The sequence below is a fragment of the Urocitellus parryii genome, chromosome 4 (genome assembly GCF_045843805.1).
Source record: "Urocitellus parryii isolate mUroPar1 chromosome 4, mUroPar1.hap1, whole genome shotgun sequence".
NCBI classification, from domain to species: Eukaryota; Metazoa; Chordata; class Mammalia; order Rodentia; family Sciuridae; genus Urocitellus; species Urocitellus parryii.
This window is the reverse complement of record NC_135534.1, coordinates 173792173-173819769: the sequence shown is the minus strand read 5'-3', so window position 1 is coordinate 173819769 and position 27597 is coordinate 173792173. Positions and strand designations below refer to the sequence as shown.

At 41.6% G+C, this 27597-nt stretch overlaps 1 protein-coding gene across 1 annotated transcript in view; it reads left to right on the top strand.

The window, feature by feature from the left end:
* The first annotated feature begins 11600 nt into the window (after positions 1-11600).
* The window catches only part of Dcaf12 (DDB1 and CUL4 associated factor 12), a 31987-nt gene continuing 15990 nt past the window's right edge, over positions 11601-27597 (top strand). Inside the window, exons 1-2 of the mRNA XM_026387907.2 lie at positions 11601-11978; positions 13067-13321. Coding sequence (XP_026243692.1) covers positions 11901-11978; positions 13067-13321 — 333 coding nt within the window. The 5' untranslated portion in view covers positions 11601-11900. The remainder of the gene's footprint in view (positions 11979-13066; positions 13322-27597) is intronic.

The following is a 27597-nucleotide window of genomic DNA, read 5'->3' as shown; positions in this document are numbered from 1 at the left end:
ATCAATGCTTCCGCCTCTTCCCAGAGACTCTCATTTCAGACTTGATGGATATCTACTCCTAGGGCCTGTCTTGTCACTGAGAAAGAATGTACGGAAAGAATCAATGTATTGCCTTCTCCCCCATTCCTTCTCCCCAGGCCACACTATTTTGGGGTTTGTCATTTTCCATATTCAACATCCCCTAATCATTCTTTTATATTTTAAATGTGTTGATAGCTCCCTTACCCCCAATCAACAGAAATTAAACAGGATTATGAGATGCTTTTATAAGGCACTAAAGACAGTATGGATGGAAATGGGTTTGAAGAGATATAGATAATTGGACTATGTTTTCTTTTTTTTGGGGGGGTGGTACTGGAGCTTGAACTCAGAGATACTCAATCACTGAGCCACATCCCCACCCCTATTTTGTATTTCATTTAGAGACAAGGTCTCTCTGAGTTACTTAGCACCTTGCCCTTGCTGAGGCTGGCTTTGAACTTATTGATCTTCCTGTCTCAGCCTCCTGAGCCCTGAGATTACAAACATGCACCACACCCAGTTTAGACTATGATTCACAGGATCATCCCAGGCATGCCTTCCTTCATTCACATAGCAAATTAGGCAGAAGGGAGTTGTCCTTTTTTGTTGCCACAATAGCTTGTAAAGGCCTCTGGCCAACTGTATTATCTAACCATGATTCTGAATAATCACTGGTGTCAGTATAGGAGACAAACAGTTGCTGCTCTCTTTGTGCAGGTTTTAGGATGTTGGTTTGGAAGACTTAAAATACACCTCTAATGCAGGCTTGGTGGTGCATACCTGTAATCCAAGCAGCTCAGGAAACTGAGGCAGAAGAATTGTGAGTTCAAAACCAGCCTCATCAATTTATCAAGGCCCTAAGCAACTCAGAGAGACCCTGTCTCTAAATAAAAAATAAAAAAAGACTGGGAATATGGCTCAGTGGTTAAGTGCCCCTGGGTTCAATTCTCAGTACCAAAAAATAAAGTATACCTCCAGCTGCCACCCTGAAAGCAACATTCAAAAGGTTAAAGTGCAAAAATAATTGCTAATTTTTTGCAGATTATTTATATTCTTTTTCTTTTTTTTTTTTCTTTCTTTTTTTTTTGGTACCAGGGATTGAATCCAGGGGCACTTAATCACTGAGCCACATCCCCAGCCTTATTTATTTATTTATTTTGAGACAGAGCCTTGTTAAATTGCTGAGGCTGGCTTTGAACTTGCAATCCTCCTGCCTCAGCCTCCCAGACTGTTGGTATTACAGGCATGCACGACTGTGCCTGCTACATTTTAGATAATATTTTAAAAATTGGTAGTACTCTGGGGCTGGGGATGTGGCTCAAGCGGTAGCGCGCTTGCCTGGCATGCGTGCGGCCTGGGTTCGATCCTCAGCACCACATACAAACAAAGATGTTGTCTCTACCGAAAAACTAAAAAATAAATAAATATTTAAAAAAAAAATTGGTAGTACTCAGTGTTAGCTAGGAACTGGAAAATGTAAATTTGAATTTCCTTGGTGGACAAGATGACACTATCTTTATACTCCACTCCAAATTTCACAATAAAATCAGGCTATGAAAGGAAGAGGATCTCCAAAGATCCTGAAATTCTATATATTTATGTATGTATGTATGTATATATGTATGTATGTGGATGTTTACTTTATTTTATTTATTTATTTATTTTGTAATTCTGGGGATTGAATAATCCAGGACTGTACATGCTAGGCAAGTGCTCAACCACTGAGCTATACCTCAACATATAATAATTCTTTACATGCTTAAAGTGTTTTACAATTTATATATGTGATCTTACTTAATCCATAGAACAATTCAATGATTTATTTGTAATCCTATATACCTTTTAAAAATATTTGTTTAGTTGTAGATTCACACAATAACTATTTTTTTCTGGTGCTGAGGATTAAACCCAGTGCCTCACATGTACTAAGAAAGCTCTCTATCTCTGAGCTACATCCCCAGTCCCTCCTGTATACTTTTGACAGATAAGGAAGTTGAGGTTCAGTCTTATTCCCCTGATTTGTTCAGGGCTTCATTTTTAGTAAGTAGTTGGAGGAAGGATTAAAAACTCTAAATCCCAGTTGGTGACTTACTGTATAGCAAAATTCAGAGAACACAAGAAAGGGTACTTCTTTCTAAAAGGAACCATCACTACTGCCTGGAGTAATACAAAATGTAAGTTTTTTAATGTATTTTTTTATTTATATATGACAGCAGAATGCATTACAATTCTAATTCATATATAGAGCACAATTTCTCATATCTCTGGTTATATACATAGTATATTCTCACCAATTTGTGTCTTCATACATGTACTTTGGATAGTAACGATCATCACATTCCACCCTCATTAATAACCCCATGCCCGCTCCCTTCCCCTCCAACCCCTCTGCTCTATCTTGAGTTGTCTATCCCTCCCATGCTTCCGCTTCCTATCCCACTATACGAGTCTTATATAAAAGAAAACAGTCGGCATTTGATTTTTTGGATTGGCTAACTTACTTAGCATTATCTTCTCTAACTCCATCCATTTACCTGCAAATGCCATGATTTTATTCTGTTTTATTGCTGAGTAATATTCCATTGTGTATATATGCCACATTTTTTTTATCCATTCATCTGTTGAAGGGCATCTAGGTTGGTTCCACAGTTTAGCTATTGTGAATTGTGCTGCTATAAACATTGATGTGGCTGTGTCCTTGTAGTATGCATAAGTAAGTTTTTTTTTAAAGAAACATCTGGAAAGGCATAGCATCTGCCTAAATGTTATCCCCATGGATTAGTTAAAATTCTCTTGGTTTCAAATGACTGTTCAAATTGAAAAGGTTCCCAGATAGTGTCATCAAGGTTGACTTTTATAGCCTGGCATGGTGGTGCACACCTGTAATGAGAAACTAATGTGGCTCCATTTTTAAAAATAAATAAATATCAGCAACTTCTACCTCAAGGCCTGTCCTAAGGAAGGGGGTGATACCCTTGTCCTTGGGAAAAACCCACAGAGCACTCCTAAGTACATATCCACCCTGCTGAGTTGTTTGTCTGTAAATAACAGGAGAGGTGTGTGGCGCCAGGTGTCCCTGACTCAGGCTAGGTGAGGACCCATAGTAACCCCCCTAGCAACCAGCAATCAGCATAAGACAGGGAAAATACCTGGGATGCCAGATAACCCCCAAGTAGTTTATGGTAGTTGGTAACATGTTGGGAAACCATGTAGCTTAGCACGTACACCCCTTGTGGCCTAAACCAATCAGTTCAAACGAACCCCCCCTTGTACTAGCCAATCACCCCTACCCAACTTGTTCCCACCAGTGAATGTGCTAATCAATGTTAAGAGTTGTTGTTTGATTTTCCCGTGGTATGGAATGATTTGCTGTGTGATGTTGTGACGCATAGAGTATCCCCCCAAAACCTATAAAATCTCACTGAACAAGGGACGGGGACTCACTCCCTGGGACCACTGCATTGGAAATGGTTGTGATTCCAGGCTCGAGCTTGCAATAAAGACTCTTGTGTGATTGCATCAGATTTAACTCCTGGAGGTTTATTGGGGGTCCCATGAATCTGGCATAACAGGTGGTGCACACCTGTAATCCCAGCAACTCAGGAGGCTGGGGCAGAAGGATCTCAAGTTCAAAGCTAGCCTCAACAACTTAGGGAGGCCTTAAGCAACTTAGCAAGACCCTGTCTCAAAATGGGCTGCAGATGTAGCTAAATAGTAAAGCATCCCTAAATTCAATCCCTAGTATAAAAAAGAAAAAGAAAAAAGACCTGGAAAGTGTCAGATCAGGCTGGGCAGGCAGCAACCAAAGGAGGCAGATTTAAAAGGGCCGCTGAACAGGCTTTATTGAGATATCACTTCCCAGGCAGAACTTGATCAGACCCACAGAGGGGACAGGGGAAGGGTCTGAGGAGAAACCTCGTGGAAGCTGGACCGGACTGGACTTTTATGGGGCTTACAGCAGGAAGGGAAGGGCTTGGGACAGGAAAAGGTGTCTCTAGGGTCCCTTTCCCCCTTGGAGTTGGTCAGGGGAGTTGGCTGAACTCCAGGATTGGCCAGGGGGTCCTGCTGATTGACAGGCGTTAGGAGATCTGGCTGATTGACAGGCATCTGATTGATGTTCAAAGCAGCTCGGGCTGCTTTGTTCTAAGTTGCCACTAAGTCGCCACCAAGTCGCTGCCACCGACCTAACAGAAAGGACTAGGGGATTATGAAAATAGAAGGGAGATCAGTAGAGTTGAAGTGGGGGACCAAGGGGCAAGGAGGAGGGGAGATAAAGGGGAAGAATTGGAGAACAAAATTGACCAAATTATGCTATGTGCATGTATGAATATATCAGAATTCATTCCAATTTTATATATAAGGTATCAAATAAAACAAATAAATAAATAGAAGGAAAACCAATAGAGTAGAGGAAGGAGGTTGGGGGAGGTAGGAGTGGAGTACTGGGATTGAAGTGAAGGAAACTGATTATGTGTGGTGAGCCGTTTCTGTGTACTGTGGCCGCCATTACAAGATGGCGCTGATAAGCGCCGTGGCCTGTGATAAACAACTCCTTATTTTGGGAGAGTTGGCACGTAGCTGTAAAACACCCTATGAGAAAGATCCACGTGGCAGTTGTGCATTGGGGCTTTATCTGCTTTATTAAGGCTGGGGCACGTGGTAGTAGTAGTAGGGGTAGTAGTAGGAGTAGCAGTAGGAGTAGTAGTAGTAGAGAGAGAAACAAGCTAAAAGACATGTCAAAACAAAGGCCTGAATAAACTGCTGAAGGAAGAATCCTGTGTCGTGTTTCCTTTGCTGGCGAGGGGACGCGGCAATTATGTCAAAACGAAACCCCACTATTATGTATAAATATAATGCACTAATAAAAAGAAAAAAGAACTGGGAATGTAGCTCAATGGTTAAGCATTCCTGGTTCAAAAGACAGGATATGGTGGTACAGGTCTGTATTCCCAGCAACTCAGGAGGATCACAGTTTTGAGGGCAGCCTCAACAACTGAGTGAGGCCTAAGTAACTTAGTGAGACTGGTCACCAACTTTAAATTCTCTTGTCTCAGTCTCCCAGAGTTGCTGGGATTACAGGTGTGCATCAATGTGCCCAGCAGATTAAGTGTAATTTTCATTTTATTTTGTTTTGGTACCAGGGATTGAACCCAGTGGTGCTTAACCATTGAACCACATCTCCAGCCCTTTTTTATATTTTATTTAGAGACAGGGTCTCACTAAGTTGCTTAGGGCCTCACTGAATTGCTGAAACTGGCTTTGAATTTATGATCCTCCTGCCTCAGTCTCCCAAACTGCTGGGATTACAGGCGTGTGCCACCCCACTTGGCAGATTATATATAGTTTAAGGAGATGTGTGTAGGTGCCAAATTGACAAAGGGTAGACTGGGATGATTAGTTCTATATATCATCTTGGCTAGGCTATAATGCTAGTTATTGCATCAGACACTAATCTAGGTGTCCTATGAAGGTCTTTTGTAGATGTGGTTAACATTTCACAATCAGTTGATTGTATGTAAAGGCAATTACCCTGGATTGTGTGAATGGGATAGTTCCTGAAGGCAATTGAAAAGCTGTAAGAGCAAAACTGAGGTTTCCCTGAGAAAGAAATCCTGCCTCAAGACAGCAAATTAGCTCTTGCCTGAGGTTTTCCAGTCTGTCTTAGAGATTTTTGGATTTGCCAGCCTCCACAATTGCATAAACTAATTTTTTGGAATAAATCCCTATATACACATACCTATATTTGCTGTTCCACTTCTCTAGAGAATCTTAATTCATAGCCTGAGGGTCCAACAATAATTAGTTAATAAATTATGGTACATTCATTTGTTGAATTATTTTTCTGTATTAAAACCATGTTTTTTTTTTTTTCTTTTTCCTGTTCTTTTTTTCTTTTTTGTACTGAGGATTTAACTCAGCAGCACTTTCTCACTGAGTTACATTTCCCAGTCCTTTTTATTTTGAGACTGGGTCTCACTAAATTTCTGATGATCTTGCTAAATTACTGAGGTTAGCCTTGAACTTGCCATCCACCTGCCTCAACTTCCTGAGTCACTGGGATTACAGGCATGTACCAGCATGTGCAGCAGTTAAAATTATGTTTTCAGGAGACACATGAATAACATGAGGGAGCTTGTTGTGGTGGTACAAGCCTGTAGTTCCAGCTGCTGGGAAGGTTGAGATAGGAGGATTGCTTGAGACCTAATTCAAAACCAGCCTAGGCAACATAGTATGATACAGTGTGTGTGTGGGAGCAGGAGTAGAATTCTTATGTTATATTTAAGCAATAAGGAAAATTTATGTTTAATTTTATTTCAAAAAATAAACATACACATAGACAAAGGAATTTATCCTCAAACAGAATGAAAATCACAATATTTATTGCATGTATTTCTTAGTAATGGTTTTAAAAAACATTTCCTGGGGGCTGGAGTATAGCTCAGTGGTAAAAGCTTTTGCCTATTATGCATGAAGGCCTGGGTTTGGTCCTCCAGCACTGCAAAAAAAAAAAATTTTTTTTCCTGACATTTGTTATTTATGTTATCAGAGTAAAAATGTTATTATCTTTTTTTTTTTTTTTAAAGAGAGAGTGAGAGAGAGAGAGGGGGACAGAGAGAGAGAGAGAGAATATTAACATTTATTTATTTTTTCTTAGTTCTCGGAGGACACAACATCTTCGTTTGTATGTGGTACTGAGGATCGAACCGGGCCGCACGCATGCCAGGCGAGCGCGCTACCGCTTGAGCCACATCCCCAGCCCCCGCCCTGGTCTTTGAGCAAGGTCACCTTACTAAAGCATACATGCAATGTCCCATTGAATGTCCTCTAAGCAGCATGGGGTACGCTGGCAAGGAAATTTCGATGCGTCATTCCTACTTGGCAATGGCCCTCAGCAAAAAAATACACAATAACAACAACAATAATAATATGTGAGTAAATAAATTGGGCAGAGCAGCACATACCTGTAATCCTGGTGGGAGGCTGAGACAAGGAAGACCAAATTAGAGGCCAGACTCAGAAATTTAGCAAGACCTCAAGCAACTTAGTGAGACACTGTCTCAAAGTAAAAAATAAAAAGGGCTGGGGATGTAACTCAATGGTAAATTACCCCTGGACTCTATCCCCAAGTACCAATAAATTAATAAAATCTAAAAATTAAAAAAGAATAGGGATGGGCTAGGGTTGTGCCTTAGCAGTAGCACACTTGCCTGGCATGTGTGAAACAACTGGTTTCAATTCTCAGCACCACATAAAATAAATAAATAAAATAAAGGTCTATCAACAACTAAAAAAAAAAAAAAAAAGAATAGGGATATAACTCAGTGGCAAAGTAACTTGAGTTCAGTCCCAGTATCAGATAAATAAATAACCAACCTAATCATGATTCTGGAAACAGGTTATTGGAGCATTATTCTCATTACTCTCTCTTCCCTATATTTTAGTTAACCCAGTCTTTTTTTTTTTTTTAAACGTTTATTTTATTTGTAGGTGGACACAATACCTTTATTTTTATGTGGTGCTGATGATCAAACCCACTGCCTCAAGCATGCTAGGGAGCGCTCCACCTCTGGGGCACGCTCCAGGTCATTAACCCAGTCTTAACATACCTATTTTGTAAACCACACATCTGACTTAATCTTCACTCATTCAACATTTCGCACCTGTGTAAAATAAACTAGATGCCTTCCCAGGTGCAAAGGACTTAAGAGATAAATAAGGGATGCCCTCTATCTTCAAGAAACTTCTAAACACCAGGTGGAGTGGTGCAGGAGGATTGCAAGTTTGAGGCCACCCTTGATAATTTAGCAAGACCCTGTTTCAAAACAAAAAGAGCTGCAGGTATGGCAGTGGTAAAGTGCCCCTGTGTTTAATCTCTGCCTTAAAAAAAAAAAAAAAAAAAAAAAAAGGAGGGTTGGGGCTGTAGCTCAGTGGTAGAGCCTCGCAGGTGTGAGACCCTGGGTTTGATCTTCAGCACCACATAAAAATAAAGATATTGAGTCCATCTACAACTAAAAAAAAAAAAAAAAAAAGGAAGGGGGGAAGCTCCCAAGATAGCGGGATAGATAAGCATGAAAATAGACAACTATAATATACCATGAAAAGTTCCATGGGAGCACAGAAGAAAAGCATCTTAGGCAAAAAAATGGGTGTTGGTAGGGGGACCAGCTTATAGAGTAGGTGATACTTGGGTCCCCAAATTTATTTTAAGCCAGGTGTGGTGGCACATGCCTGTATTCCCAGCAACTTGGGAGGCTGAGGCAGGAGGATCAGAAGTTGAAAGCCATACTCAGCAATTTAGCCAAGCCCTAAGCAACTGAGACTCTTTGTCTCAAAAAATAAAAAGGGCTAGAGATGTTAAGCATCCCTGGGTTCAACCCCCAGTATCCCCCAAAATTTTTTTACTAGATGCTGGAATGAGTGAACAAAGGACATTTCTTAACTTTGGGAGAAAATCCATTCATTTATTTATCCATTTATTCAACAAAATTTATTTAGTGCAAGCACATACAAAAGAGATAAAATGGCAGCAAAAACAGTTATAGTCTCTGTTCTGAAGAAGCTTATAGTCTAGTAGGGGAGACAGGTGTTAAATAAAAACTAATTAATATAAAATTCTAATTGTGGTAAGTGCTATGAAGGAGAAACTTATAGCGCTATGTAACCTAACATGGAGGGGAATTATAATTAAGCCAGGGAACAGTTCCCTGAAGTAGTAGTAACTGGGTTGGGGCTGTGGCTCAGTGGTAGAGTGCTTGCCTAGCATGTGTGAGGCACTGGTTCAATCCTCAACACCACATAAAATAAAATAATAAAATATATTAAAAAAGGAAGTAGTAACTGAAGTATTTTTTTTAATATCTTTATCTCTTTATTTTTATGTGGCGCTGAGGATCGAACCCAGGGCCCTGCACATGCTAGGCGAGCGCTCTACCACTGAGCCACAACCCCAACCCAGTGAATGAAATCATAGGGATAACTAGATATCCCAATAGCAGAAAGAGATGGAAAGAGTGTACCAAGCAGAGATAAAGCTGTGCCCAGGTTCTGTGAGAGAATGAAGCATTTTGATTAGGAAGCAGTTTGATTGGAAGAGAGCTACTGCAGCTGAAGCTGAGAAAGAGGAAATACAAGATGTGGCTGGAGTCAAATTTGAAGTCAGACAATGCAGGCTCATAAAGGCCAGATTAAGGATTTTATTTATTTATTTATTTACTTACTATTTATTGCTTGCAGCAAGGAATTGAATCCAGGGCCTCACATGTGCTAGGCAAGTGCTCTACCACTGAGCTACACTTACAGCTCCCTACATTTACTAATTTTACAGTTAGGAATTACTGCTTCATGTTTGATTTTTTTCCACTCAAAACACATTCATCCACACAATGTCCATGTGTAGCACTGCTGTGTAATATCCCATTGTATGATTAAACCACATTTACCTTTTTTGCTATTGACATTATTTCCAGTTTGAAGTTATTATGAATAAAATTGCTGACCTTTCTTATCAATGATGTTGGAGGCCATAAATACTCATTTCTGCTGGGTGTATAACCCAGAAGTAGAACCTCTGAATCAAAAGGCACACATGTTTAGGACTGAGGGTTCAGTGCTTGCCCAAGGCCTTGGGATCAATCCTTAATACTAAAACAAACAAAAAAGTTAACCTTCATTTTGGCAGGCAACAACCACAGATTTTTTTCAATTTGGTTTTTCTAAATTACATGCCCACTAACGATGTATGAGAGTTTCAGACATTATACCTCCTCAGCAATTCTTGGTGTTATCAGCCATTTAAAAAACATTCACGGGGCTGGGGATGTAGCACATTGGTAGAGCACCTGCCTAGCATGTGCAAGGCCCTGGGTTCAACTCCCCAGCATTATCAAACAAACAAACAAACAACAAAAAATGTAAACTTTTGAACTTCTGAATGGGCCTTCTTTCTGCTTCATTTCCACGGAAATGGTGAGCTCTGCTGTGAGGTACATCTGCAGATGGTTCCTGGGATAAGATGAAATACACTAACTTCAAAAATGAGCCTGCAGCAACCCAGTGTGTCCCTGGGATATAGCCAGAGGAGACCAGAAGACAAGCCCTTTCCAGCCTGAGCCTAGAGATTCTCAAAGGATTCCAGACTCTTGCCCAATGGTCTCCTGGGTCATCCAAAGCATTGTGAGGCAAGACAGAACTAGAACAACAGACTCAAAAAGGAAACTGGGCCACTCCTGACCCATTCACTGTGTGCATGTCTCGGAAGGAACAGACCTAACCAAGAAAGATGGGGCTGCCTTTCCCAAGGTGGCTTTAGGGGTTAGTGGCAGTGCCAACTTGGGATGGCGGAGGACCCTGTCTCAGTCTGGTCTTTGATTCAGCTTGAAAAACAAATCCAAATCTCCTTGTAGGCAGAACTTCAGATGGGCCAACAGAGCTCCCTGGAGGTATGAGGCCTGAAGTTTGAAGGGACCAGCAGGTAACTGGGCACCACAGCCAGAGGCCAGTCAGTCTCAAGAAAGAGCATCCTGATTCCTCCAAGGGTTTCTTTGCCCGAGGAAGCTGGCACTCAAATTCCTTCAGGATCTTCAGAAAATGGAGGCAAGGGTGATCCTGAAAAAAACCCCTTACGGGACTGGGGGTGTAGCTCAGCGGTAAAGTTGCTTGTCTAGGCTGCTTGAGGGCCTGGGTTCTATCCCCAGCATCCCAAAATAACAAAAACAAAACCTCTTTTTAGTGACCAATTTCAGCTCCAACTTAACCAAAGTGCTAAAAATAGCAACTCTTCCGTGATTAGGAACTTCATTCAAACTTCCTAAGGCGAAGACAGGACCAAGAGAGGCAAGCAGTGACAGATAAATCACACCGTGAGGCCTGTTTTCTAAACCGCAAAAGACAGTGTGGCTTTGATGGCAGGTCACGGGATCTTAACGGGGGCATGGTAAGGGTCAGTTGACTGAGGGACAGGAAAGAATCAGGAGGGGGAGGGGCAACGGAGTGAGTGAGGCCAGGAGTGAATGGCGCCTTAAGGCTCCATAGTGGTGGGGAGAGGGCTGCCTAGAGTTACGCAGGGCGGCCAAGGCTGGTTGTGCAGTGCAGGTTCTCGGCGGTGGGAAAGTCTAGCCACGCCGTCCTGGCTTCTAAGCCAAGTCCCACCATGAGGAAGGGGGTGGGATGGGGTGTGCACCTGCCCTTCAATATCCAATCCTAGGTGTCCCGGCAGTGTGACAGTTTCGGGGAAACGTGCGGTGCTGGGTGCTAGGTGCTAGGTGGGAGGTAACCTGAGTAACGGTAAGGACGTGTGCTGGGAGGGATTCCGTCCCTGAGCAGGGCTGGTGGTCTTCATTTCCGGGTGCGGACTGATGGGCGGGCTGGGGTCCGAGGTCCGCGGCCAAAAGCCAGATTCCTTTGGCCCCAGCTGGTCCATAGCCCGAGACCGCCAAACAACCGTTGGAAAGGGGAGGGCGGAAGCTCGGCAACAGCTACGAATTCTCCATGGAGCCCTAAATCCCGCCCCTCTCCTGCGTGCAGCGTCTCTGCGGCGACGCGCCGCCAAGTGCGGCTGCGCAAGGGTGACGGAGCGCGGGCGAAGGGGGGAGGGGGTGTTTTGGTTCTTGCCGCTCGCCGTCCTTTCCAGAGTCGGTCGTCTGAAATCTGTTTTTTACCTTTCCTTCCCCCTTCCTATTCCCCTTCCCAACCCCGAATCTCCCTTCCTCCTTTCCTTCTTCCGCCTCCCTTTTTTCTACTGCCGCCCCGGGTCCGGGCCATTTTCCGGGCCGGGCGCACTACAGCGCGCGGCCCCGGGGCCCAGTATATGACCGGCTCTCCTGCTACCCCTCGCTTCCCCCGCCCCATGTGGCTGCGGGGCCGCGGCGGCGCTGCCCACTATGGCTCGGAAAGCAGTTAGCAGGAAGCGGAAAGCACCTGTCTCTCCAGGAGCTGGGAGCGACGCTCAGGGCCCGCAGGTGAGGGTTTTGAAACTGGGATCTGGGCGTTGAGTCTGAGGCACCAAGACGTGATTAGGGTCTGCAGATCCAAGGACAGGAATCTGGGTCCAAGGTCCGTAGTCCGAGGCGGGACAAGACCTGGGCCTGGACCTGCGGTCATGGCCAGTCCCTCAGGACCTCATTGGAGAGCAAATAGTCTAGAGGCAAGGGGGAACTCAGAAGTGGGACCTTCCTTAGGAGGCATGAGCCAGGAATAGGGCCTGAGGAGAAACCGGAATCTTGATTCTGGAGGAAGAGAAAATATAAGTCATGAGGAATCAGAAACAAAATCAAACTCCCAGAAATTAATGAGAGGGAGAGGGAAGTCCACCTTCCAGCGGCACAGTGAAGCGGGCCGATTGCTACCTTCATTGAGGAAATAGTGTCACTAAGGATACCCACGCCTGAGCTGGGCTTCTGGCACTTGGACCCCTAGAAGAAACAGTAGTTATCAGGTGTCATCCCAACACCGTACTCTTTGCGGGGCGGGGGGGGGGCGGGGGGCGCTTCTTGAACTTGGATTCGGACTCTGATTTCCCCATCCGCCTACCCCGTTGGTAATTTGATTTTTCGAATTCTACAACTGCCTGGAGCGCGGGCGTAATGATAGAGGAGCCGCCATTGATAGCACATCCCTGGAAGACCTGGGACCCAGTCTGGCTACTTGAGCTACACCCTCCATGTTCCGTGGGGAATACAGGCTAAGAGGGAGAAGGGGGCTGGGTAGAGATGCAGTCCAGGTGGGTATGGGAACCACTAGTCCTCTCCTTTGCTCTCAAGGATAGGAAAATAATATTTGAATCCTTCACTCCCAGAAGGTCTAGTAAACCTTTTTTTTTTTCAGTTCTTTTCTACTTCCGTTATAGGTTTAACTATGAGCAACATCATTTCGCTGCTGTAAGAGTTAAACTGAACTTTCTGAACTGAGGTCCTTGTTCTTTTATATTCGTATTTCTGTTGTATGTAAATTCTGCAGGGTGAGTTTTGGTTATTTTGCTAATACAGTAGGATCTCTTGTTCAGAAGAAAGGTAGACAAAGTCCTGATTTCTAATGTTACTTTTCATAGTTTGGCTGGGATCACTCAATTCACAAGAGGAAAAGACTTCCCCCAGTGAAGAGATCATTGGTGTACTACCTGAAGAACCGGGAAGTCAGGCTACAGAATGAAACCAACTACTCTAGAGTGTTGCATGGATATGCAGCACAGCAACTTCCCAGTCTCCTGAAGGAGAGAGAGTTTCACCTTGGGACCCTCAATAAAGTGTTTGCATCTCAATGGTTGAATCATAGGCAAGTGGTGTGTGGCACAAAATGCAACACGGTAAGTGTCTGGAGAGGAAAACTTTATCCTAGTTCTTGAATATATATCCCTGCATGCTCCAGAACCTCTCACTGCTCATTTTCCCCATTAGTTTCTTTTGGAAAGGAACTCCCTTAACTCTCCTTTCCATGCCCTCCTGTTGACCACTTCCTCTCTTTCTGCTCTTTTTCTCAGAACTTCTGCATCTTCTGATGTCTTCAAAATAATATGGCTTTTTATATATATATATATATTTTTTTTCCAGTTGGAGTTGGATACAATACCTTTATTTTATTTATTTTTATGTGGTGCTGAGGATCAAACCCAAAGCCTCACACTTGTAGGTGAGTGCTCTACCATTGAGCCACAACACCAGCCCTTTTTTTTTTTTAATATTTTTTTTTAGTTGTAGTTGGACACGATATCTTATTCAGTTATTTTTTATGTGGTGCTGAGGATCAAACCCAGCGTCTTGCTACCGCTGAGCCCCAGCCCCCAAATAACACATCTTTAAGCCTCCTAATCCTCTGTATATAATGCATCTTCCAGAGTTGAGGTTTTGGTTTTGATTTTGGTAGTGGGGATTGAACCAGGGGCACACAAGCTATATTCCAATCTTTTTTATTTTTTTGTTTTGAGATAGGGTCTCACTAGGTTTCTGAGGCTGGCCTCAAACTTGTCATCCTCCTGCATCAGCTTCCTGAGTGTCTGGGATTATAGGTATGTGCCATCACACACATCCAAGGGGAGTAATTTTAAAGAGAGTGACAGTTATAAGGCAGGCATGGTGGTGCACTCCTGTAATCCCAGTGGTTGAAGTAGGAGGATCACAGGTTTGAAGCCAGCCTCAGCAACTTATAGATTCTGTAGATAACCTAGTGAGACCCTGTCTTAAAATTTAAAAAAGAGGTCTGGGGATGTGGCTCAGTGGTTGAGTGCCCCTGGGTTCAATTTGTGGTAACAAAAAAAAAAAAGAAAGAAACAGAGAGAGAGAGAGACAGTTACAAATGAAGGGGAAATTTATCAGTAAGCTATGTAACCAACACAATTTTAGCAAGGATAAAATAAATCAAAAAGTGAATACGATTGGAACCGAAGACTACAAATGGCACAATGTCAGAGGAATGGCAAGTGAGAAGAGGGAGGACCTGGAGGTGGGTAATAACTAGAACCAGCCGCTCCCTCCATTTTCACCTCACCCTGTGTGAATAGGCATGTAGTGTCATAATGGCTGAGTAAATTTACACTAAAGCTAAACACATATGGGGTCAATCGAAAGAGAGAAGGATCCTGTAGATCAAGAAAATCTTAAGTTTTAGGTGAAGTATTTGTTTATAAAAGGCAAAATATTAATTTATTTTTTTTAACTGGGGATTGAACTCAGGGGGACTCCATCACTGAGCCATGTCTCCAGCCCTATTTTGTATCTTATTTAGAGACAGGGTCTCACTGAGTTTCTTAGCACCTCAATTTTGCTGAGGCTGGCTTTGAACTAATGAACCTCCTGCCTCAACTGCCCGAGCTGCTGGGATTGTAGGCGCGCACCACTGCACCCAACTAAATTTAAACAGTTTTGAGGAAGGAAGTAATACCATGGTGGTTGGGGCCAAGTTTTCATTTCCTTTTCTGTTAAAAGTTGCTTGTCTTATACAGAAGCCCTCCAAAACTAAATAGTAGTAGCAAGCCTCCACAAAGCTTCCCGTTTCTTAGTTTCTCAGCTTGCCCACTGATGGCTTGAGAACTGTCATCATTGTCACTTGGAGTGGAAAAAGAATATCCTGCTTGGAAGGGTTCTTTCTACTCCTTACACTTGCACCATAGTGTTTTTCCCAGCAGTATTGCTGAATTGTAATCTGAGTTAACATCAAAATCTCTTGTTTCTTGAATTTATTGACACTGTTTTGAAGGTGAGCATGTTAAGTGATAATTTAACTTAATACCTACCTCTAGTATTTTTCTTTGCATGGCTTCCAGAACCAAAGCAGAGAACCAGCAACACTGCTTTTTCTAGAGTATCTAGTGAAAGGTATCACTATTTATGAGAGATATTGAGGTTCTAGTATGACAAATTTTAGTTGTCTATAAGAGAGTTGGACTGAATCAGGTTATAGAAGCCCTTGAATATCTAGCTAAGATTTTACTCCTTTAGGAGTGGGGAGGCAGTGGCTCAGTGATTTCTAGTGGGGAGTGATGTGGTTGGAGTAATGCATCCAGGAGAGCAATAACAGGAGGCTAGTGCCATGGTGTATACCATGACAGGTAATGAAGGGCCAAATTAGGCAAGTTTCAAGGAGAGGATGGGGAGGAGAGATTTAAGACATCTTAGAGGTTAAATCTATAGGTGATGATGTGCTTAGACAATCTGTTGTGGAGGAAGAAGTCAAAATTAATACTGAAGTGTTGAACCTGGGGAACTGGAAAGATGGCAGGGTGAGTATTAAGGAGCAGATTGAGAGAAGGTGAGTTTAGTTTTATGCTTTCTGTCTATTAGTTGAAATTTGAGAAAGGGTAGGAAGTTAGTGGTTTGGGAGTCGTTCATCGTATATCAGGGATTATTGAAATTATTATAGGGGAGAAGGCACTCTTAATACTTGAGTCCCATATACTTTCTTAAATTGCAAAATTTTTATTATTGTATATTCTCTGGGCAGGATTATGGGGGCTGGTTTGGGAAGCAAGTCTTAATTTTTATTAGATTTTCAAAGGGAGGACTGAGTCAGAAATGATTAAGAGCCTTTGATACTGAAAGAGGAGCTAGATACAGAATCTTACGGAACACCTACATTTACAGGACAAAAACAAAACTGCTACAGAAGAAGCAGGGAACTCAGGAAAACAGTACGGAAAAGAATAAGAAAGGAGGATGTTAGCAGGGGTCATGGCTTATGAAGGGTATGGCATATATAGTTTAAATTATTTAATTGAATGTAATTATTTTTTTATACTGGGGGTTGAACCAGGGGTATATTGCCACTCAGTTACATCCCCCAGATCCCCAGCCTTTTTTTTTTTTTTTAAAGTGGTGTTGTTGCTGAACATTGAACCCCAGGCTTCATACATATGACACATAAGCACTTGACCACTGAGCCACATTCCCAGCCCCAGACCTTTTTATTTTTTATTTAGAGAAAAGGTCTTGCTAAGTTGCTGAAGATCTCACTAAGTTGTTGAGGTTGGCTTCAAACTTTGGATCCTCCTGCCTTAGCCTCCTTGGTAGCAGAATTTACAGGTGTGTGTCACCACACCCTGGTGAGGTATTTAGCTCATATTTTTATTTATTATTTTCCCATATGGTATTTAGCTTTAGATATGAATTTTCCATCATTAATGCCCTCTAGCCAAAGATACCAGGGACCCTCCTGTAGTAGAATAAGATATAATTGCTCTTTCCAGAGAGAGAGAAACCTAAACCATAAGGAAAGGAAGGGGACTTTCAGAGGTTGTTAGAAAGAACTTAAACTTGGGGCTTATGCTAGGTGTCTGGGGGAAGTCTTTTTTTTTTTTTAAAGAGAGAGAGAGAATTTTAATATTTATCTTTTAGTTTTCGGCAGACACAACATCTTTGTATGTGGTGCTGAGAATTGAACCCGGGCCGCACGCATGCCAGGCCAGCATGCTACCTCTTGAGCCATATCTCCAGCCCCTCTGGGGGAAGTCTTGAGGAAATAAAACTCTTGGCTCCAGATCAGATACTGTTAGGAAGTGCTTTGGCAGGGACAAGATTCCTTTGTTTGAATCTTAATCTTGCCTAGAGGGTGGTTAAAGCTGGAATTGGTAATGATGAAGCAGTCATTTTTATTAGCCAGATTTGATCTTTCTGTGGTTTAGACAATGTTCATGTTTCAGTCTCTGTTCAGATTTGGTACAAGTGACCTTATATGGGAGCCGAGGTAGTTGTTCAGTGATTGAGTGATCACCTAGCATTCATGAGACCCTGGGTTTGATCCCCAGCACTGCAAAAAAAAAAAAAAAGGTGAGGGGGGGAGCCTGGCATGGTGGTGCACACCTGTAATTTCAGTAACTCCGGAGGCTGAGGCAGGAAGATCACAGGTTCAGACAAAGCGTTGCAGCTTAGCAAGGCTCTCAGCAATTTATCAAGACTCTGTCTCAAAAAGGGTTGGGGGTGTGGCTCAATGGTTAAGTGCGCTTGGGTTTAATCCCTGGTACCTAATAAATAGAGAGATAGGGTCATCTTCTCTGGTGCTGGTGTTTGTGAAATTCTTTATTTTCACCATGACACAAAATCCTAGCTAAAAGTATCAGACTAACTCTCTGGTGTCAGGGCTGCTTTTTTTTTTTTTTTTTTTTTTTTTTTTTTTTTGTGTGTGTGTGTGTGTGTGTGTGTGTGTGTGTGTGTGTGTGGTGCTGGGGAGTAAACTCAGGGCCTTGTGCATGTGAGGCAAGCACTCTACCAACTGAGCTATATCCCTAGCCCTGCTTTTTTCTATTATAATATTATATCCTTGAATTTACATATTCAGATTCCTGAAATCCTAAAGGCAGAATATAAAACTTACCTTGATACTCAGGGAAGCAAAGTATGATTACATGTAGGAGATTAATTGTGTTCTGGCCAGATTTTACTCATTTCACCTTGTCTTACTATTTTATTTTCCCAAAAGGATTTTTTTCTTCCTCTTTTCCCTCCTCCCTTCCTCCTTCCTTCCTTCCTTCATTTCTTCCTTCCTTCCTACATATATACATATGTAAATACCTGGGATTGAACCCTGGGGTGCTTTACCACTGAACCACATCTTCAGCCCTTTTATTTTCTGTCTAGAAGAGATGCTCAGGTTTATCCCAGAATTAATCTCTTTATCGTATATTCAGAGTATTTGACTATATTGAGAGGAAGAATTTCAGAGGTGGAAGTACTTGAATTGCCCATGTTGGCAAGTTCCTTTTGCTGGGGCACATATGCAGAAGTGTTTCTAAGGTGGAAATAACTGGCAGTATTTCATAAACCCTAAGGTTCTGTGCAAAGTTAATTCATGTAGTTAAGCTTTAGGAAGAGCCAGGAGTAAGAATGATTTTATGCCTCTTATTTGTGATTATACTTGTTTTTTCCTGCTCCTTTTTTGTCCGTCTTTGAGAGGGCATTGCTTGTATTAGTGGATTAGCACAGGTATGGACCTGAGAAATCCTGTTTAGGGTAGTGCTTGACAGAATTTGGGTTACCCTCTTTCTATATATGAGGAAATTAATGGTTGAGGATGTTAGGGCCTGCCAGGTGCAGTGGCCCATGCCTGTAATCCCAGCAACTCTATAGGCTGAGACAGAAGGATTGTAAATTCGAGGTCAGCATCAGCAATTTAGCAAGACCCTGTCTCAAAATAATAAAAGGACTGGAAGTGTGGCTCAGTGGTAAAGGGCCTCTGGTTTCAATCCCCAATACTGGGGCAGAAAAGTGGGGAATGTTAGGGCCTGAGCAACCCTAGCATAGAGTTGATTGAAGATTTTATTTAGGTCAGCTTTTCTAAACAAGAATGTTGATGGTGTTTGGGACACATGTTCTTGTCTGGAACTTAACCCCATATTGCAGGATGTTTCACATACCTAACTTCTGCTCTGTAGAGTTGAGAAATATGCACATCCCTCATGATTGTGACAGGCATGAATACATACACACAAGTACACATGCATGCATTTTAAAACATTTACGCTTCCAGATAATGACCAGTGTAGAATTTGAAATGATCTGAGTGATCAGATCTAAAGTCAGGTCAAGTCTGTTTGAAGCTTGCAACACTGGGCAGTGAGCAGAGGAGGAACATGAACCTTGTACTTGTAACTTTTTTTTCTAGCTGGATCTTTGATAGGCATTATAGTCAGAGAAGACAGGTTTTATTTCTCAAGCTACCAGAAGAACTGTTTTCTATGGGAATGAGATCAGAACCTAGATCTGGTACAATATGAGAGTTTAGGGTCTTGAAGTGTAGCTCAGATAAAACACAGTTGCTTAGCATGTATAATCTCTTTCAATTCCCAGCACTGGGGGCATGGGGTGAGCTAGATGTGGTAGTACACTCCTCTGATCCCAGTGACTTAGAAGACTGAGGCAGGAGTATTGCAAGTTTAAGGCCAGCCTGAGCAACTTGGCAAGCAAGACTCTGACTCAGAAAGGGTTGGGATGTAGCTCAGTGGTAGAGAGATTCCCTGGCATGCTGCATTGCATAAAAAACAAACAAAAAGAACAAAACTGTGTTGGAGTTTGAAAATATTCTTTTTTTTTTTTTTTAATTTTTTTTAGTTGTTGATGGACAGTCACTCAGGTAACTAGGATTATAAGCACGTATCACTATATCTGGTCTGAATCACTCTTGAGGTCCCCCCCCCACTTTTTTGCCTTTGATTCATTCTAGCCTTTATTAATAAATAATCCTGTTAATCTCTGTTCTTTACATGCTTGACAGTATGATGCTTGATGAATTTAGGGTCTATTCCTACTCAGCCCTGAAACTTTGTGGGATGAGCAAAAATAAGATCAGAGCTTTGTTGGGAGGTACTTTAATAGAACCTGCAGAAAATTTTGTTACTGTTTTGTTTGTGTTATAAGGGGGATCATATCAACAGCCTTTCACATGCTAAGCAAGCACTCTACTACTGAGTTCACCCCTAGCCTAAGTTGGGGAAAGTTAATGAGACAGTTAATATTTACTTGACTTGGATCCTGCTTCCTTTGGACCAGTGTCCTGCACTATACCCCCCAGGCCCAGTTACCTGAAATGCCATATCATCAGAGGAAAAAAAGTTCTGGGAGCTAATAAACATGGCTCCTTTTACCTACATTTTAAATTAGTGTATCTTTAATTTCCAAGGGTATATACCTCTGTTTCCCAAGCATAACTCATGAATCCCTAGCATCACAAACACTTGAGGTGTGTGTTTAAAATGCAGACTCCTGGGCTGGAGATGTGGCTCAGCGGTAGCGCGCTCGCCTGGCATGCGTGCGGCCCGGGTTCGATCCTCAGCACCACATACCAACAAAGATGTTGTGTCCGCCGAGAACTAAAAAATAAATATTAAAAAATTCTCTCTCTCTCTCTCCTCTCTCACTCTCTCTTTAAAAAAAATAAAATAAATAAATAAAAATAAAAAATAAAATGCAGACTCCTAGCCTAGCACTGTAGCTGGTGCCTGTACTCCCAGCCACCCAGAGGCTGAGGCTTGAGGATCATAAGTTCGAGGCAAGCCTGCACAGCTTAGTGAGACCCTGTCTCAAAATTTAAAAAATAAAAAGGGTTAGGGATGTATCTCAAAGGTAGAGTACCTCTGGATTTAATCTTCAGTACCCAGCTGAGCATGGTGGTGCACACCTATAATTGCAGGAACTTGGAAAGTTGAGGCATAGAATGGCAAGTTTGAGTCTAGATAGACTGTCTCAATAAAAAGAAAGGGGCATCAAGCACAGTGGTACATGCCTATATTCCCAGTGGCTAAAGGAGGCTGAGGCAGGAGGATCACAAGTTCTAAAGCCAGCTTCACAACTTAATAAGAACCTGTTTTAAAAAACAGACAAAGGGGGGCTGGGGTTGTGGCTCAGCAGTAGAGCGCTCGCCTGGCATGCGCAAGGCCCTGGGTTCGATCCTCAACACCACATTAAAAAAAATAAAATAAACAAAATAAAGGTATTGTGTACAACTAAAAAATAAATATTTAAAAAAAAAAAGACAAAAGGGCTTGGAATGGGGCTCAGTAGTTAAGTACAATCCCCAACACCAAAAACAAAACAAAAGGCAGATTCTTGGCGCTAGTTGTACCTCAGTAGTACAATGCTTGCCTAGCATGTGTGAAACCCAGAATTTGATCCCAGAACTATAAAAAAAAATCCTTTGAAAAATATTTACATACATAAAAAAATGTTTATGTATGTAAATCTACAGGAAAAATTGGGAAATAATGCAGTTTCTGATCCCTACCTCTGTACTGATGCAGGGTTTCCTTCTTTGAGACCTAGGATTTGACTTTTTGATTTTTTAGAGGGAGGGGCATATTGGTGATTAAACCCAGAGCCTCAAGCTTGCTATATCCTAGCCCTTTTTTATTTTATTTTTCATACAGGGTCTTCTAAGTTGCCCATCCTGGCCTTGAACTTGTTTGTTATTTGTTTGAGACAGAGTGTTGCTAAATTGCTAAGGCTGGCTTTGGCAATCCTCCGGGATCAACCTCTCAAGCTGCTGGGATTATAGGTGTGCACTGCTGTGCCTGGTGTGAATTTGTGATCCTTCTACCTTAGCTTTCCCAGTAGTTTGGGATTATAGGCTTGTGCCATATTGCCTGACTATGGAGTCTTCTGGAGGGAGGTTACTAGGGATTGAAACCAAGAGTGATCTACCACTGAGCTACATTCCCTAGACCTTTTTGTTATTTTTATTTATTTATTTTTAAAATAGGGTCTTGCTACGGCTGGCCTCAAATTTGCAGTCCTCTTGTCACAGCCTCCAAAATCCTTGGAATTATAGGCATGTGTGTCCACATCCAGTTTGAAGACTTTTTTTTTTTTTAATTTTTTTTATGATCACTTTTTTTTTTTTTTTTTTTAGAGAGAGAGATTTTTTTTTAATATTTATTTTTTAGTTATGGACGGACACAACATTTTTTGTTTGTATGTGGTGATGAGGATCGAACCTGGGCTGCACGCATGCCAGGTGAGCGCGCTACTGCTTGAGCCACATCCCCAGCCCCAAGACTTTTTTTTTTTTTTTTAATATTTATTTTTTAGCTTTAGGTGGACACAATATCTTTATTTTACTTTTATGTGGTGTTGAGGATCGAACCCAGTGCCTCACGCATGCCACCTGAGCACACTACTACTTGAGCCATATCATCCCCAGCCTTACTTTTTTTTTTTTAAATAAGATAGTTGTTGAACAATATAGTAATTATGGTAAATCAAGTCCCTATGGTTTTATGCAGGCATTAAAATAATTATAACAACTCTAAAGTGCAAGGCATTTCATATTAAATTGAGATATAAAATTTTGTCTCTGCTTTACTATATGCATGTAGTTAAGCACTAAACCAGGAACCTGACATATGAAAAATTTTTTAAAGAGAATTAAGTGATCTTTTGTATTTTTTTATTATTATTTTTGTTATTGTTGTTTGGTGGAACTGAGGATTGAACCCAGATCCTTGCACATACTAGGGAAGCACTCTACCACTAGGCTGTGTCTTCAGGCCATATTTTGAGATGGGTTCAAATTAAAATTAGTTGTCCAGGCTGGCCTCAAACTTGCAATCTTCCTGCCTCGGTCTGCCTAATAGCTAGGAATATAGACGTGTCCCACCATGGCCATCTGGAATTATGTTTTAAAGAGTTCTTTTTGTTTTTGTTTTTGTTTTTCTTAATACTATAGCATAAGGAGCTTTCTAAAAAATGTTCTTTTTATGCCTTTTGTCAGGGGGCTACCAACGATCGAATCCAGGGGTGCTTTACCACTTCCAGCCCTTTTTGTCTTTTGAGACAGGGTTTCGCTAAGTTACTTAGGATCTCAGCCTCCAGAGTCTCTGCGATTACAGGTGTGTCATTGTGCCAGCTCACACCATCATTCTTAAAGTTTGTAAAATAGTTGTGTGACATATCCAAACTCCTATAGTATACCACTAGTTCATCAATGTTGCACAGTAGTTAAAACTGTTTACCCAGCTGGGTACAGTGGTGCATACTTACACTTCCGGCTTCATTGGAGGTTGAGGCAGGAGGATTACTTGAGCCCAGGGTGTTTTTTTTTTTTAAAGAGAGAGAATTTTAATATTTATTTATTCTTTTAGTTTTCGGCGGACACAACATCTTTGTATATGGTGCTGAGGATCAAACCTGGGCCGCACGCATGCCAGGCGAGCGCACTACCACTTGAGCCACATCCCTAGCCCCGAGCCCAGGGGTTTAAGGCCAACCTGGGCAATAAAGTGATACCTTCTCTTAAGGAAGGAAAAAAAAAAGGAAGGAAGAAAACTATTCTTACCTATCATTGCATCATTATTTCTTTAGGAACTGCAAAGTAAAGGTTATTTATTTATTTATTTATTTTTGTACTGGAAATTTAACCTAAGAGTATTTTACCTCTGAGCTATATCCCCAGCCCACCCCCCTTTTTTAATTTTTATTTTTTAGTTGTAGTTAGACACATTACCTTGATTTTATTTATTTATTTTTACGTGGTGCTGAGGATCGAACCCAGGGCCTCGCATGTGCTAGGCAAGCGCTCTACCACTGAGCCACAACCCCAGCCCTTTTAAAATTTAGTTTTTATTTTTATTTTTGGTACTGTGGCTTGGGGGTTGAACTTGGCACTCAATCACTGAGCCACATCCCCAGCCCTGTTTTGTTTATTTAGAGACAGGATCTCAGTAAGATGCTTAGTGCCTTGCTTTTGCTGAAGGTGGCTTTGAACTCGCAATCCTCCTGCCTCAGCCTCTCATACTGCTAGGATTACAGGTGTGCGTCACCGAGCCGAGCTCCTTTTTTAATTTTTTGAGACAGGGCCTTGCTAAATTGCTAAGGGCCTCGATGAATTGCTGAGGCTGGTCTTGAATTCAGGATCCTCCTGCCTCAGCCTCTAAAGTTGCTGGGATTACAGGTGTGCCCCATTGCACCCAGCTTATTTTTTGATTTTTGATACATATCATCTGAACATTTTCTCTTGTATTTCTTGGTCTTGACTCTCCTTCTGCTCTTTCTCATTTTCTTCATTTGTAAAGGGCATGGATTCATCTACTTTAATGTTAGTTGTCTTTTCTTTCCCTAACTTTTAACATTAAGGCCACCTGCCTTTTTATTGTCTAACTGAAATATAACTTATTTTAATGTCTGAGTGAGCTGCACGGATTTGCTTTCCTTTCTCCATTAGGCTCCATTCTAAAATACTCTTGAGTTTTAGAAACTTTGTGAGGCTCTCTTTTTTCCCTATACTGGGGGTTGAACCCAGGGCTTCCTGCATCCTAGGCAAGCACTCAACTCCCAAGCACTCAACTCCCAAGCTACATCTGAGACCTTTTTAAAATTTTTTTTTTTGAGACAGCATCTCAGTAAGTTGTTCAGACTAGCCCCAAATGTGGAATTTTCCTGCTTAAGTCTCCTGAAAACAGAGATTATAGGTGTGTACCACCAAACCTGGCTGCCATTCTTATTTTTTTTCATTCATTTGTTTTACTGTAGATTGAGCCCAGGGACACTATTCCACTGAGCCGTTATTACTAGACCTTTTATTTTATTTATTTTGAGACAGGGTCTTATAAGATGCTAAGGGTCTCACTGAATTGCTGAAGTTGGCCTTGAACTTGGGATCCTCCTTTGTCAGCCCCCCACATTGCTGGGATTACAGGTGTCCATGACTGTACCTGGCTCCCCCCCCCCCTTTTTTTTAAGCTATTTTGGCTTTGAGGGTAGCATTTACATGTGTCTCCATACCTATACATGCATGCAGAGATGTACTCACTATGCTTATATCTTCCTGAGCAAACAGTCTTTGGTTGGTTTTTCCCTGTGTCCTAGAATGTAATTACAGGGAGTCTGAGTCTCAGGCTTACCTGCCATGCTACAAATTTCTGGCAGGGTTCCCAATAGGTTAATGTAGAGCAGCCCAATTCTGGAACATGTTAAAGTAGCTGTATAAAGCCTTGGCTCCTTGTCACAGAATAAAGAGTGATTCTGGGGCTGGGATTGTGGCTCAGCGGTAGAGCACTCCCTAGCACGTGTGAGGCCCTGGGTTCGATCCTCAGCACCACATAAAAATAAATAAATAAAAGTTTTTTTTTTTTTTAAAAGTGATTCTGTGGCATTTCAACTGTATTTCTGTTCCTTGAAAAAGTAGGAAGGCTCTATTCACATGATACTTGCTCATTCCTCTGTAATTCCAAGAGTGGGGATAAATTCTTCTTTCTTTTTGTGTTTTTTTTTTTTTTTCTTTTTCCTGGTTACTAGGGATAGAACCCAGGGTTGCTCTACCACTGAGTGCATTCCTGACCCTTTTATTTTTTTATTTTGAGATAAGATCTAGCTAAGTTGCTGAGGCTCAAATTTGAGATCCTTTTAAGTTGCTGGTATTATAGGTGTGCCATCATGTCTAGCCAAGCCTTTATAATTTTTTAAAAATATTTTAGTTTTTTTTACTTAGGTGGACACAATATATTCTTTATTTTTATGTGGGTTGAGGATCAAACCCAGTGCCCCTCGCATGCCAGGCGAGTGCGCTACCGCTTGAGCCACATCCCCAGCCCAATATATATATTTTTTTAATATTTAATATTTATTTTTTAGGTGTAGATGGATACAATACAATGTCTTTATTTTTATGTGGTGCTGAGGATCCAGCCTGGGTCCTGCCCGTGCTAGGTGAGCATTCTACCTCTGAGCCACAATCCCAGCCCAATCCTTTATAATTTTTTAAGGCCTCTTTAGCAACTTGTAAATTTTATTTTTTTAATTTTAATTTTGTAGTGTTGGGCATTGAATCCAGAACTCATACATCCTAGGGAAGCACTACCACTGAGCTATACCCCTAGTCTCATATAATATATTGTTACTAAATTTTACAGATACAAAATGAGATTCAGAAAGGTTGGTTAAGGGATTGCCCAAGATGACATAACTAATTGGTAACCAATCTAAAATTCCAGCTTAGATCTCAGCCAGGAGATCTGTATGCCTATAATTCTAACTACTTGGGATGTAGGAGTGCCAGCCTCAGCAATTTAGTGAGACTCTATGTCAAAATAAATTTTAAAAGCTGGGTTTAATCCCCATACCAAAACAAAAACAAACCAGATCTCTCCCAACTTCAGAATTGAACTGATTGAACTTAGAACTTATGTGGAGCAGAGGATCGAACCCAGTGCTTCACACGCCAGGCAAATGCTGTACCATTGAGTTACAACTCCAGTCCCTTTACTTGAGTTTTATTACACTCACCCACTGTCTTCTGTGTTACAGAGCAGATTCTCTTTTAAGTCAGTGCTCAAACTTCACTGTGCCTAGCAACCCTATTAAGCTACAGATTCTGATTTACATAGATCTGGGGCAGGCCTGAGAGTCTGAATTTCTAACAAGTTCTCAAATGTTTCTTTTTTCTTTATTTTTCTTTTTTTAGATAGGGGGCTGTTTTGCCCAGTTTGACCCCTGATCCTCCTACCTCAACCTACTGAGTAGCTGGGACTCTAGTCATCAAGGACCACCACATCCAGCTTCATGTGTTCTTTTTTTTTTTTTCTTTTTAGTTGTTGATGGACCTTTATTTTATTATTTATTTATATGTGGTGCTGAGAATTGAACCCAGTGCCTCACACGTGCTAGGCAAGCACTCTACCAATCTGAGCTACAATCCCAGCCCTTCATGTGTTCTTTTGAGCACCAAAGGTCTAAATCAGTAGCTGTCAAACTTGGGAAGTCCTAAGATTCATCTGGAGATCCTTCAAAAAGCAAATTTGTTTTCATTTTGCAGTGTTGAGTATCAAATCAGGGTCTTGAGCATGCTATGCAAGCACTCTACCACAGAGCTATAGTCTCAGCCCTAAAAAAATTCAGTTTGGGAGGGCTGGGGATGTAACTGTGTGGTAGGCTGCTTGCCTGCCATGTGAGAAGGCCCAGGATTCAATCTCAAGTATCACCAAAACAATTTGGCTGCAAACTCAGAGATTTCTAATGTAAGAGTTGTTCCTAGGGTAAGGTCTAGGAATTGTTTTGTTTCATAGGGAATTTTGTTTGTTTTAAAGAATATTCCCCAGGTTGTTTTGATGATCAGTTTGGTCTAAAAGCTAAAATATTGTGAATGCATCATCCTATACAACACAAACATGAGTAGGCAGTTAAAAGTGGAAGAACCAGTGCCAGATATGGTGGTGTGGATTTGTAGTATGAGCTACTTGGGAGATGAGATTAGAGGATCAGTTGAGCCTGGGGCTTCAAGATCATCTTGGGCAATATAGCAAGATATCTCCATCTAAATAAATAAATAAAGTAAGTAAGAAATTCATATTTACTAGAAGAACTAATTCATTAACCTCAAGAGAGGAAGTAGCCCGGATCTCAAAACAAAACAGAACCAGGAATTAGGAGGCCAGTAAGAACCAGGGGTGTCCACACTTACTCTCCTATGTTTTCTTTTTCTCTGAGGACTGGCTTTGGTTAAAAATGGCCACTCTTAACAGTTTTGGTCTAGTGCCATCAGCCAGTTCCACGTTCCTCAAAATTTTTTTTCGTTGTAGATAGACATAAAACCTTTATTTAATTATTTTTGTGTGGTGCTGAGGATTGAACCCAGTGCCTCAAACATGCTAGGCAAACTCCCTACCATTAA